The sequence below is a fragment of the Geospiza fortis genome, unplaced genomic scaffold (genome assembly GCF_000277835.1).
Source record: "Geospiza fortis unplaced genomic scaffold, GeoFor_1.0 scaffold41, whole genome shotgun sequence".
Classification (NCBI taxonomy): domain Eukaryota; kingdom Metazoa; phylum Chordata; class Aves; order Passeriformes; family Thraupidae; genus Geospiza; species Geospiza fortis.
The window spans coordinates 7,355,562-7,365,913 of record NW_005054299.1 but is presented as its reverse complement, the minus strand read 5'-3'; the positions used below and the strand labels follow the sequence as shown (position 1 = coordinate 7,365,913).

At 39.9% G+C, this 10,352-nt stretch overlaps 1 protein-coding gene across 1 annotated transcript in view; it reads left to right on the top strand.

Moving 5' to 3' along the window:
* THADA (THADA armadillo repeat containing) overlaps positions 1–10,352 on the top strand; it is a 152,746-nt gene that overhangs the window by 117,688 nt on the left and 24,706 nt on the right. The window contains exons 32-36 of the mRNA XM_014308577.2: positions 1–409; positions 759–880; positions 2,227–2,299; positions 4,136–4,280; positions 7,394–7,525. The exon at positions 1–409 is cut by the window's left edge and continues 3 nt beyond it. Of these exons, the coding sequence (XP_014164052.1) occupies positions 1–409; positions 759–880; positions 2,227–2,299; positions 4,136–4,280; positions 7,394–7,525 (881 nt within the window). The remainder of the gene's footprint in view (positions 410–758; positions 881–2,226; positions 2,300–4,135; positions 4,281–7,393; positions 7,526–10,352) is intronic.

The window sequence follows — 10,352 nt, the reverse complement described above, 5'->3', positions numbered from 1 at the left end:
GCAATTCCTTGACTTTTGGGAAGAGATGAAGATAGTCATTTCAGATTCTGAATTGGTGTCTGGTATTCCCTACTCACCTGCTGTACCAGGACTGATACAATATCTCCAGAGCATCACCAAACTTGTAATATCAGTGCTGTCAGTGACTGCAGGTCCTGACAGGCAGAGCTGTTGTTCAGCAGCTGCAGAGGAAATGGCCAAGCCCTCGCTGTCAGTGGCTCATCTCCTGCACTGTGAGTTCCATGAAGTGCGGCTGCTGGCATTGGAGGCAATACTGCTGGGACTGAAACAAAGAAATTCCAAGCAGATTGCAGAAGGAAGAGGAGGTGTATTATGTTTACCCACTGATTTGGAAGACACTCTTCTCACAATGGCTCTGAAGGAAACAAATCCCCAGTGTTTTTGCAAGGTAAGAGGGTGCTTTTTTATTGACATTTTGTATGTTTTCAGTAAATGAATGTTTTTAATTTTTAGATCATATTTGTAATTTTCAAAAATATATTTCAAACACGCATTATGCTTTTTAAATAGTAGTTGAGTAGTTCCTGTTTTTTTACACTGAACAGGAGCCGTGCAGTAATTTTGTGACAGATGTTCTTGTGTAAAAGCAAGAACTTCCTCTTTCCTTTCTTAGAACTGTCCAGAGAGATTCCTTTTGTTCTTAGAGTGGAGCTTAAGCCAGTGTTTTATTGATCTCAAATGTGCACATTCCTGTTGAGACTGTCTGTAAATTCTTTTTTTGTGAATTGTGTCTGCAGGTGCTGGAAATTCTTTATATTATGGATCTTAGAAATGTGCTTCCAAAGACTGAATGCTCTATAAAAATGAATCCAAATCAGCTGTTAACCTGGAGTTTAAACCTTGCAGATATCTCCAGCAGGTATGGCCTGTCATGCATGTTGAAATACTTATATTTTAAAAACTGAACTATAGTTTTTAAAAACTATATTAATGTTGAACATTAATATATTATTTCGGGACTGCACTTTCATTTAAAAATCTGTGTTTCAGGAAAGAGAGTGTGGTGTATTTGAACAAAGTGGGTTCATGAGAACTTTTCAGATAAATAAGACCTTTATCTGAATTATTCAAAAGGCCCACAAGTCATACTAGCACCCTATAAATGTCCAGTTGTACAGTTCCTGAAACAAGAAGTTACTTTGGCTGTCCAGTGATAGCCAGTGAGCATAGTTCTTCCTGAATGGTAATTGGGAAACACCCACTTTACTGTAGAATTAACAATTAGTGTTAATGATCCAGCCCTACACTCATTTGCTGTGAATCTGCCATCCCTCCTATCCTGGTTTATGGGCAGATGGTTTATGGAAAGAACAACAGATCTCATTTAACTTGTTGGATTGGCAGAAATGGTTAATCCTAATCCTTAGGGTTTGCACTCCTTACACAGACTGTAAAGTCAGCAGAAAGCACTGGAAATCTGGAGCCAGATTGTGGGTCCTACTGAATTAGAGCTGTGCCCATGCATTCCTAATGGAATGCACAAACAGGCTTACAGTGTCCAGACTAAGAGTATGATATCCTGTTTCTGATAGTTTTTTAAGCCATTCAAACATTGCAGTCCAGTGTTACAAACATTGAATATAGAGGATGTAAAGTGCAGAACTGCATTTTATAGCTGTGCCTATTTGCTGCTGATTTGCACTGAATTGTTCAAGTTCAAATGATGGGAGCGGTCATTTCTGGGATGAAGTAAGGTACTGGTGGTAAAATAACACTGACTAGTGCTGATAGGGGGAAGGGGCTGGAGTAGCAGGCCTTGCTGCTCAGGTGTTGCCATTCCCCACGATGGGAATAGGCTTCAGCAGCCACGGTGCCCTGAGCCATATCCTTAGATCCTGCTTAGCAGCTGTAGAAGAGATATTCCTGCAGCTAAACACCAGCTTCAAGAGATGAATTTGTTCACAATTTAAAATAATGTCTGGTTTATTTGACTCGGGTTCCATTTTCAAATGTGTTCTTCTATGAGAAGTATGTAAATAGAAAGTAAACATGAGAGAAGTGAAAGTAAGGGCATGTTTCATTGGCATGTCAGCTGAGAACTTAGCTAACATCTAGATCTCTAATGTAAAAGCTTCAAGGGCTCAGCTTGAAAACGATCCGTTGGTGATCATCAGAAGTAATTAAGAGCTGGCTGGTTTTCTTCTAGAGATGAAATGATGACAGAAATAGCTGGGTTTTTGATATGTCCTTTGCCTTTTTTCTCAGCCCCGAAGGTCAAACCATAGCTCTCAAATTTGCCTCCAAACTGATTATCCACCTTTTGCAGAACCATCAGCAGGTAAGGGAAATGGAGCTGGTTAACAGTTTTGTAATCCTGGAGTTTTTAGTGATTGCAGTAATGTGGCTTCTTTTAGATAAAGACCCCAAGCTTGTGTTTTCGTGTGTCCGTTTATCTTTTTTGACATTCATCATTATGTCTTCCTCTCTGAATACACTGCCATGTTCTGAAATGACACAGCCGTGAATATTATCTTAGTACATCCCTCTCAAAGTAATTTCAAGTTAAATACATACATAAATATTTTTGATGGAGTAATTTTAGCTTCTGAGCTCATCCAAAATGGTCACTATAATGTAGAAAGGGAAATGCCTGTGGTGTTTAATGCTTGTTCTGAATCCAGCCCATTTACTGAGCTGCAGCTTTGTTGTGGTTTCTTGATTTTTGGAGAGCCCACAGGAGAGCACGTCGGGTGGGAAGGCACGAAGCTGAAGCAGTGGTTGGGTGCAGTTCCCAGCCAGCTCAGATTTCTTTTGATTTTAAATTGACATATGTGGTGTCACATATGTATGTGTAGAGCAGTGCAAAAGCAGCTTTAGTGCTAGACATTTTAAAAAATATTTTCAAATCCACTTAGTGGATATTTAAAAACAAACAAAATTCTCATGATCTGTTTTAAAAGAAAGATTCCTTACAAAGCTATTATTTTTCATAGAATGAGCAGCAGAATGGATTCTTATTATATGCTAATAACCATGTCTCATTATAAAAAATGTAAAATCAGATTTGCACACAAGAATTGAGGAACATGAATTATGATATTAAATCTTTTTTGTTATAGGAAAGGCATAGTGTGAGTACTTCCAGTTAACATAACAAAGCAGAATTAAAGAAAAATGCTGTAAAAATCTTAAATAGAAATGCTGTATCAGCTTTCTCTAATAAGCATATCAGTCATGGGAGGTCCTAGATATACCTACAGAGAGAGCTTTAGGCTTTGGGAAAGGCCAGGTACATCAGATTTCCATCTAAATTCTTTCTTTGAGCTTGCATTCAGTATTTACATCTGTGGAAGGGATTTTCTCTTCCATGCGGTAAAAGTTAAGTTCTGTCTTTCTACATAGTCCGTCCATGTGTCTGCTTGAAATTTGAGTCATTGTACCATCTTGGGAGATTTTTAATTTTTGTTTTCACCTGTTACAGAATCTGTAGGACATGCTCTGGCTGTGTCCTTTTGTGCAGTGCAGGTACATGGCCCTGCACCAGGCAGAATGAGGCAGAGTATGATGAGGTTTTATTTATTCCTCAGTTAATGAGGTGGGTTGAGAGCTGGCTGAATGGCACATCCCAGAGGGTCATAAGCAGTGTCACAGGGTCTAGCTGGAGCCCTGTCACTTGTGGTGTCCCAAGGGTCAGTACTGGGCCCAGTATTGTTTAACTTCTTCATCAGTGACTTGGGTCAAGGGGCAGGTGCCTTCGTAGCAAATTCACTGACAGCACAAAGCTGGGAGCAGTGGATGATACCCCAGAGGGCTCTGCAGCCCTTCAGAAGGACCTTGACAGGCTGGAGGGATGGGCAGAGAGGAACACTCTGAAACTCAGCCAAGGACCAGTGTATTTGTCCTTGGCTTGCATGTGTGGAAGGACTGAGGACACAAAAATACTCCTTGGCTTGGGTGGTCATTGGTGACTCTGCTGTGAAGGGACAGAGTCAACGACTTGCCTGTGTATACTGCTCTAACTAAAAGAAGATTTCCCAACTTTTAAATATTCATGTGGGTTTCACCACTTTGGAAAAACTGGGCATTTACTAATGAGCAGTCTCCCTTAGGCAGGCCATGGTTCAATGTGATGGTAAGAGGGGAAGCATACTTCTCACATGTTCTGTGCCTTCAGGTTCCAGAAGAAGTCTTGAAAAAATGGGTTCAGCTGATAATGTATTTTTGTGAAGATGAGCAAGAGACAGAGATGCTCTTAGCAGCTGCTGAAGTTCTTAAAAGTATAACATCATTCCTTCTGAGCAGTGAGAAGCTTATTCTTGGTAAGTAGTCTGAAAGTAATTTTCTGGATATTTTGATGAAATCCATTAATACATGATTACAAATGTATGTGTATGCACAGTCAAAACATAATTACATCAAACAGGGTTTTTGAAAATTTTAATAGAATTTAATTACTAAACATATAGATTTATTTAAATTCTGGTAGAAAAAGCACATGTGCCCAGCCTCTGGCAATAACTCAGCAGAAGGGGTACATGAGATGTTGTTATGTCTCCAGGTTACTATACACTGGTGTACAGAATTACTGGCTTGCAATTGTTCTGTGACTTGAATCTTTCTGTAGTACTCTGTTGGTGGGCTGGACATAGTTTAGTTTAACACTGGGAGTGTAGCAAAGCTGTGCTGGCTGGATGTTGAAATGAAGGTCTTCAGTCTAGAAATGAGAGACACGTTCTACTATGAGAATAATTAATAATTGGATCACATTATATTTCCCAGGTATAGGGATTTTTGTTTGAAGTTAACATTAGACTGTCTCTTTAGAAAACAAAGAAAGAAGGAGAACAAAAAAACCCTACATGACCTATATGGCCTTATTCAATAGTACATATAGTGTCTGCGAGGCAAAGCTAAGTGAAACTCTGTTTTGTTCTGGAAAATAGATGGAGTTTTTCTTTTAGGTTTTTTTTTCCCTCCCCCCCTGCCTTCTGTGAATAGAAAATGGGGGGATTTTGTGACTAAAGGGCCAGGAGATATGCAAGAATAGGTAGTACTAGATGGTAAAGAAGTTCTTTTGCATCCTGAACAGGACAGACAGTTTTAGATACTTTCAGCTCCATGATACTTCATTCCAGTGTAGATATGTAAATGTTTTTGGTTTAAGTAGCTTCAGTCCATCCATATGGCCTGGATGCAAATATCTCTTATACAAAAAGAACAGTATTTTTCCTAATCTGTAGATAGTGGTTTTGGGAAAAATTAGGTATTTTGAGATGTGCCTTTTAAGAGGTACTGGTAACATTCACCAGAGCTAAGTCTATATGAGGTAGACATTGCAGTATTAAGTGTTCATAGTATCAGCTCTGGAAATCTGAACCTTCACCATCTAGATAAAGCTCTTCATAATACAGATATCATTCCCATTTTATGTCAAATGAAGACAGTGGAAGTATTGGAGTGAAAACATCCCAAATGCTGTGCTACTCATCTGTTGTTATTTGGATGTGGTCCGTAGATGATGAACAACACTTTCCTCTTTGATCTTGTCAAAACAATTGCTGATTTCCATGCTTTCCAGTCAGGCAGATGTGAAGGTCTGACATAAAACATAGCAGCAGTTTGTATCCTGTTTGTAAAATCCTAACAAAACAAATGAAAACAGACAAGTAGACAAAAATAAATGCTCCCCAAACAGCCCAGAAGATAGAGCTCCAAGCCCTCAGTGGGCAAACCATCTGAATTAGCTCTTTGCTCTGAAAATTGATCCAGGGGAAGAAAGATGCCCTTCATAGTACCTAGAATTGTCGGTCTGGGGATCTTCACAACTGTGAAACTGTCAGTACTGCAGTGGGGAGTTTGGCAAATCAAGGGCGTGGGCTGGTGATTAGTTGGAGTGATATAAACCCAGGATAATTCCCTTGAAGAGTCTGTGTGCGTGTAAACAGCTCTGACTTCTGTGCCTTCTTCTGCATCAGCTTGCTTGACCACATACAGTAAAAAGTAGGAGTTCAAGGAAACTGTGGTTGTATGAAATGGAGTTGTAGTCAGTCCCAAGAGCTTCCATTACTGTGTTCCTAAGAGAAAGAGGGTGAATGCCAGTCTGTATGTTCTGGGTGACCCCATCATCTCTTCATCGACCTGCTTGAGGGTTCAGAAAAGGTCTTTATGCAAATTCCCTTTGTAGACTTCCACTGCTTCTGGAGATACAATAGAAACTTGTTTAGGTGGGAAATCTGAATATTGGATCTCTAGGGGAATAATTATTCTGCCCTAGCTGTACCAGTATAATATTATTGAGTGTGTCATGCTAGGAAGAAAAAAAGCAACTTCTTTCTGAAGTAATTATACTTCATGTCATTGCCACATAGGGAAGTTACAGGTAATACAGGAATGTGTAGTAAAGCCTAGAGCAATTTACTTTGGCCAACAGTGAAATACAGCTATGTTTTTGTCTGGCTAGCCTTGTAATACAAATCTCTGATAAACCTGCTGAAAACATGGTAGAAGAAAACCAGCAGTGAAACACAACTTTTGTGTTGTCTGTGGTCATCAGAAAGTAATATCTCCCAGCTGGCTACATCTTAAAGTGAGCTTCCAGTGGATTCCTTTAATCAGGATGTTCAACAAGACCTGAAAAGTCAGCTGAAGAATACCCCTGCAAACCTAGGAGTACAGATGTGTGACTCGAGCTGGTCATGCATGGCGTGGCAGCAGTAGATGGCATGAGGGTCTGCAAAGGAAGCATGGCTTGTGAGGTGTGGGTTGCCACTGGGGTGGTGTGTGCTGTCTGTCTGCTTGGGTAGTACCAAATCAGCACCTCCCTCTTGGCACTTCTCTTTGGTTAGTCTTAGCTGTGTACGTGCAGTCACTCCATGGATTGAGCTGGTTTCCAACAGAGAGTGGGTGTAAGGCTGGCAGGGCCTGCTGGTGACTGCTGGGGACACTGGATGTGGGAGAAGGAGGTGACAGTAGATCCCTGGAAGATGTGGTCAGTAGCTGTTTCCAGAACCACTGGCAGTATCTGAAGAAAGCTTGGCTTGGCAGCCTCTGCTCCAGGCAGATTGCAGCAGCAAATCCATGAGCGGTGTGTTGATCAGTGATCAGTCTGCAGCTGCAGAATTTTTGGAGTTCCCAAACAGGAATTCTGCACTCCTAGAAATTGTAGAAAATGGAGAGCACTCACAACTAAAGTTGAACCCAGAGAGAGAGGCTTATTCTCTTATCTGTTGCCCACTGTTTAAACCAAGCTGAGTCTGCCACCCAGATAAGGTTCGCAGATGCTAAAAATACTTTGGTTGTATTGCCAGTCTTTTTCTCAGTGGTTGGCCAATGTCTTTAATGTCTTGTGTTTAGGTGTGGAAACAGAGCTTTCTAACTTCTTTGAATGCATATAAGAAATAGAAATCTAATTTTTCTCCACAAATGAATATAGGACTGTCTGATACCCTTGGTCTGTGGAAATGTGTGATTCTACTGCTGCAGAATGAAGACTTGGTAGTAAGGGATGCTGCTGCTGAAGTGATACAAGTGGCACAGTCGGAAAAAAACAGCAGTGAAGGAACAGGTATGTTAACATTACTTTTAAATATTATTGAATGTTTTGGAGGCAAAAGTGTTTCTCTTCTCATCACAAATTTCTTGCTAACTGTAAGGTGCTTCATCCATCTCCTAGGATTATGTACCATAAAAGATAACACCAAATTTGATGCCCACCATGTTTTATTATTTTACTTCTACTGTTCTTGGTTTAATTTGCATATGATTACATGGAGATGTAAAAAAGAGAACAGCAGGACTCAGCTTTATGGTGCATGCTCATGGTGATGAGTCAATATTCACATAATTTCAGTTTGAAAGTTCTTTAATACCAGCTCTGGTCTAATAATACAATGCAAGACACTCCTTGAATCCCAGGTTGTTATAAGAGCCTAATCACAGATAGGAATCTGGGAAGCAGTATTCAACTCATTGATTCATTATTAGACCTTGAAATCCATTTAGATCCAGATCAACAAATACAATTCACAGCATACCCACAATGTGCTTTTAAGGATGTGGGCCTTTTGTCTGCTTGCCCTAATTTACTCAACCCTGTTAATTTTAAAATAGCCACAAAACTTGAGTAGGCTTAACTAATTAACATGCTTCACTTTGAGAGTCTTTGCTGACACATTCTTCCGTGTGTTGGGAATAAATTAGAGTTTACTACCAAGCTCATCACTCTCTGGTGGTCCCTGGTCTGTGCTACTCAGTAATGCCTGTACCAACTTGTCTGCAGTCAGTTCAAATTAGTCAGCCCTCTCCATGTGAACTTCTGCTAGGTTGGAGATAAAGCAGCTCTGTGGTTTAAAAAAAAATAATAAAAGATGGTAAAATGATGTTTCTATCTACTGTTGTAGATAGAAGTAGCCAGGAATCTGCTCATGTGACAGATGTGGTTTTGAGCTGGGACTGTTCAGGCACAGAGCTGTGGGATAGAAGACGGTAAAAGGAGGGATGTGGCATGGACAGCTTTCATCTTCCTGTTAAATCCCACAGCTCTGACAGTTTCTCAAGTCCCAGCTACAGCTCTCTTGAGTATCAAGGGGCTCTGTGTGCATGTGCCTCAGGTCCCCAGTGCTGGCCTTTGGGGGCATCCTCAAGTGTCTCAAGATGGTACTTTGGGACTAATACAGTGCTGGATTGTCTCTCTGAACCGTGTATCTTCTCCCTTCTTCCCTGTTGTATCCTGGTGCCAAGGGATATTTTCCTGTAACTGGGTGAGAGCTCTGTCCTCTCTCTCCTAATTAATGCTAAGGTCACCTCAGTGCTCTTATAGCTTACCACTTCGTAAAGCTGAAGTGACCATAATTGAGAAGATAACATAATAATTGTTTTTTATTTGCTATGTTCCTGATTAGGATAGGGACCCCACTCCCTAGACTTCTGTTAACCCCTTAGTTACACTTAGCTGTGCCTTTCTGTTTTTTCATTTAAACTCCTTGCAATGAAATGAATTCCTGTCTTCTGCGACTAGAAGAGAATGCTGCATTTGAAAAGTGATAATTCAGTTTCCTTTCATGTCCATTTTTCATCATTGGTATTCCTTCCTGTGATCTTTTTTCCCCACTAAACTCTTTTCACTTTTTGTGATTTGCTTTCTGGCTTTTGGGGGAGCAATTTTGCCCTTGTGGTTTTTATTTATAACCAGATTAAAATAAGCTCATCTTTGTATGTTGTTTGTTTACTTTCATTTACCCCCTTTCTTTTCATGTTCATGTGAGAGTATGCAATATGTTTGTGTCTGTGGTTTAGACATTTCATGGATCACTAGACCTCTCTGTCATGGGAATTTTTAAATTACATTCAAATATCTGCTTATTTTTTTTCAAGTATTCATACCATGAAAGTCTGATTTTTCATCACAGCATTGACTTTAAGATAACTGAACCCACAGACTGAAATTGATAGAAGCTGTGAAACAACTCTCTTTAAAATTCTTACTTTATAACAAATTACTGGATATGGTAAATGAACTGACTTTTCATTTCCAGAATACAATGATAAATTAGTATTGTGGCCCAGTAGTTTTGTCATGAGATCAGAAAGATGACTTGAGATCAGAAATAGGAATGGATGTTTAGAAACCTGTTTTCATACATTCTGTAATTGTTTCACTTTTATGTCATTACCACGACCACTAGCTAACAGGAGAGACTAAAGAGACAATTGTAATTTCAGCTTCATTTGTGCATCAAAAGTGTTTTGTCCTAGTAACCATTATATTTCCAGAAATACTGCACTGTAGGAATGAGTTATGGTGTGTTTCATCTTTTATTGCTGTTAATTTGCCATACAGAGAGGAGGAATGCTGTTCACAAAATACAAGCTCAGGACTTGCCAGAAATCTTGGTGCTAGCATCTTCATATCCCCTCCTCACAAAATTCTCTTTTCTCACTGTGTACACAGCAGGTAAGGGAGGAGTAGCCTATAGCTGCCTGCAGAAGATCCGCATTTATTGTCAGCTTAGGGAATCAATGTCATAATTGCTTCATTTATATTGAGATACAGAAGAATCTGTGATTATAGCCTGGCAGCTGCCCCTGCCCTTCCTGTGTGATACCAGCTGGCATTAAGTTTTCATGTGGAAAAGTAGAGTGGGAAAGGTTATGTACTTGTGTATTACAGTCAGACCAAGGCTGAATTAGCATGCTGTTCTGCAGAGTAAGGTGAAGTTGAGTTGTTGTTAACAGTAGCAAAGTTATTTGCATAGACTGTTCGTAGAGTTTTTGTAGCATGGTTCTCCTTTACATGTGTGTTGCTGAATAATAGCAGAAATGTGTAGGAGGATGATAGTGTCAAATAATAGGTATTTTCATGTCATTTAGAGATGGTGAAACTGGAGGCAAAT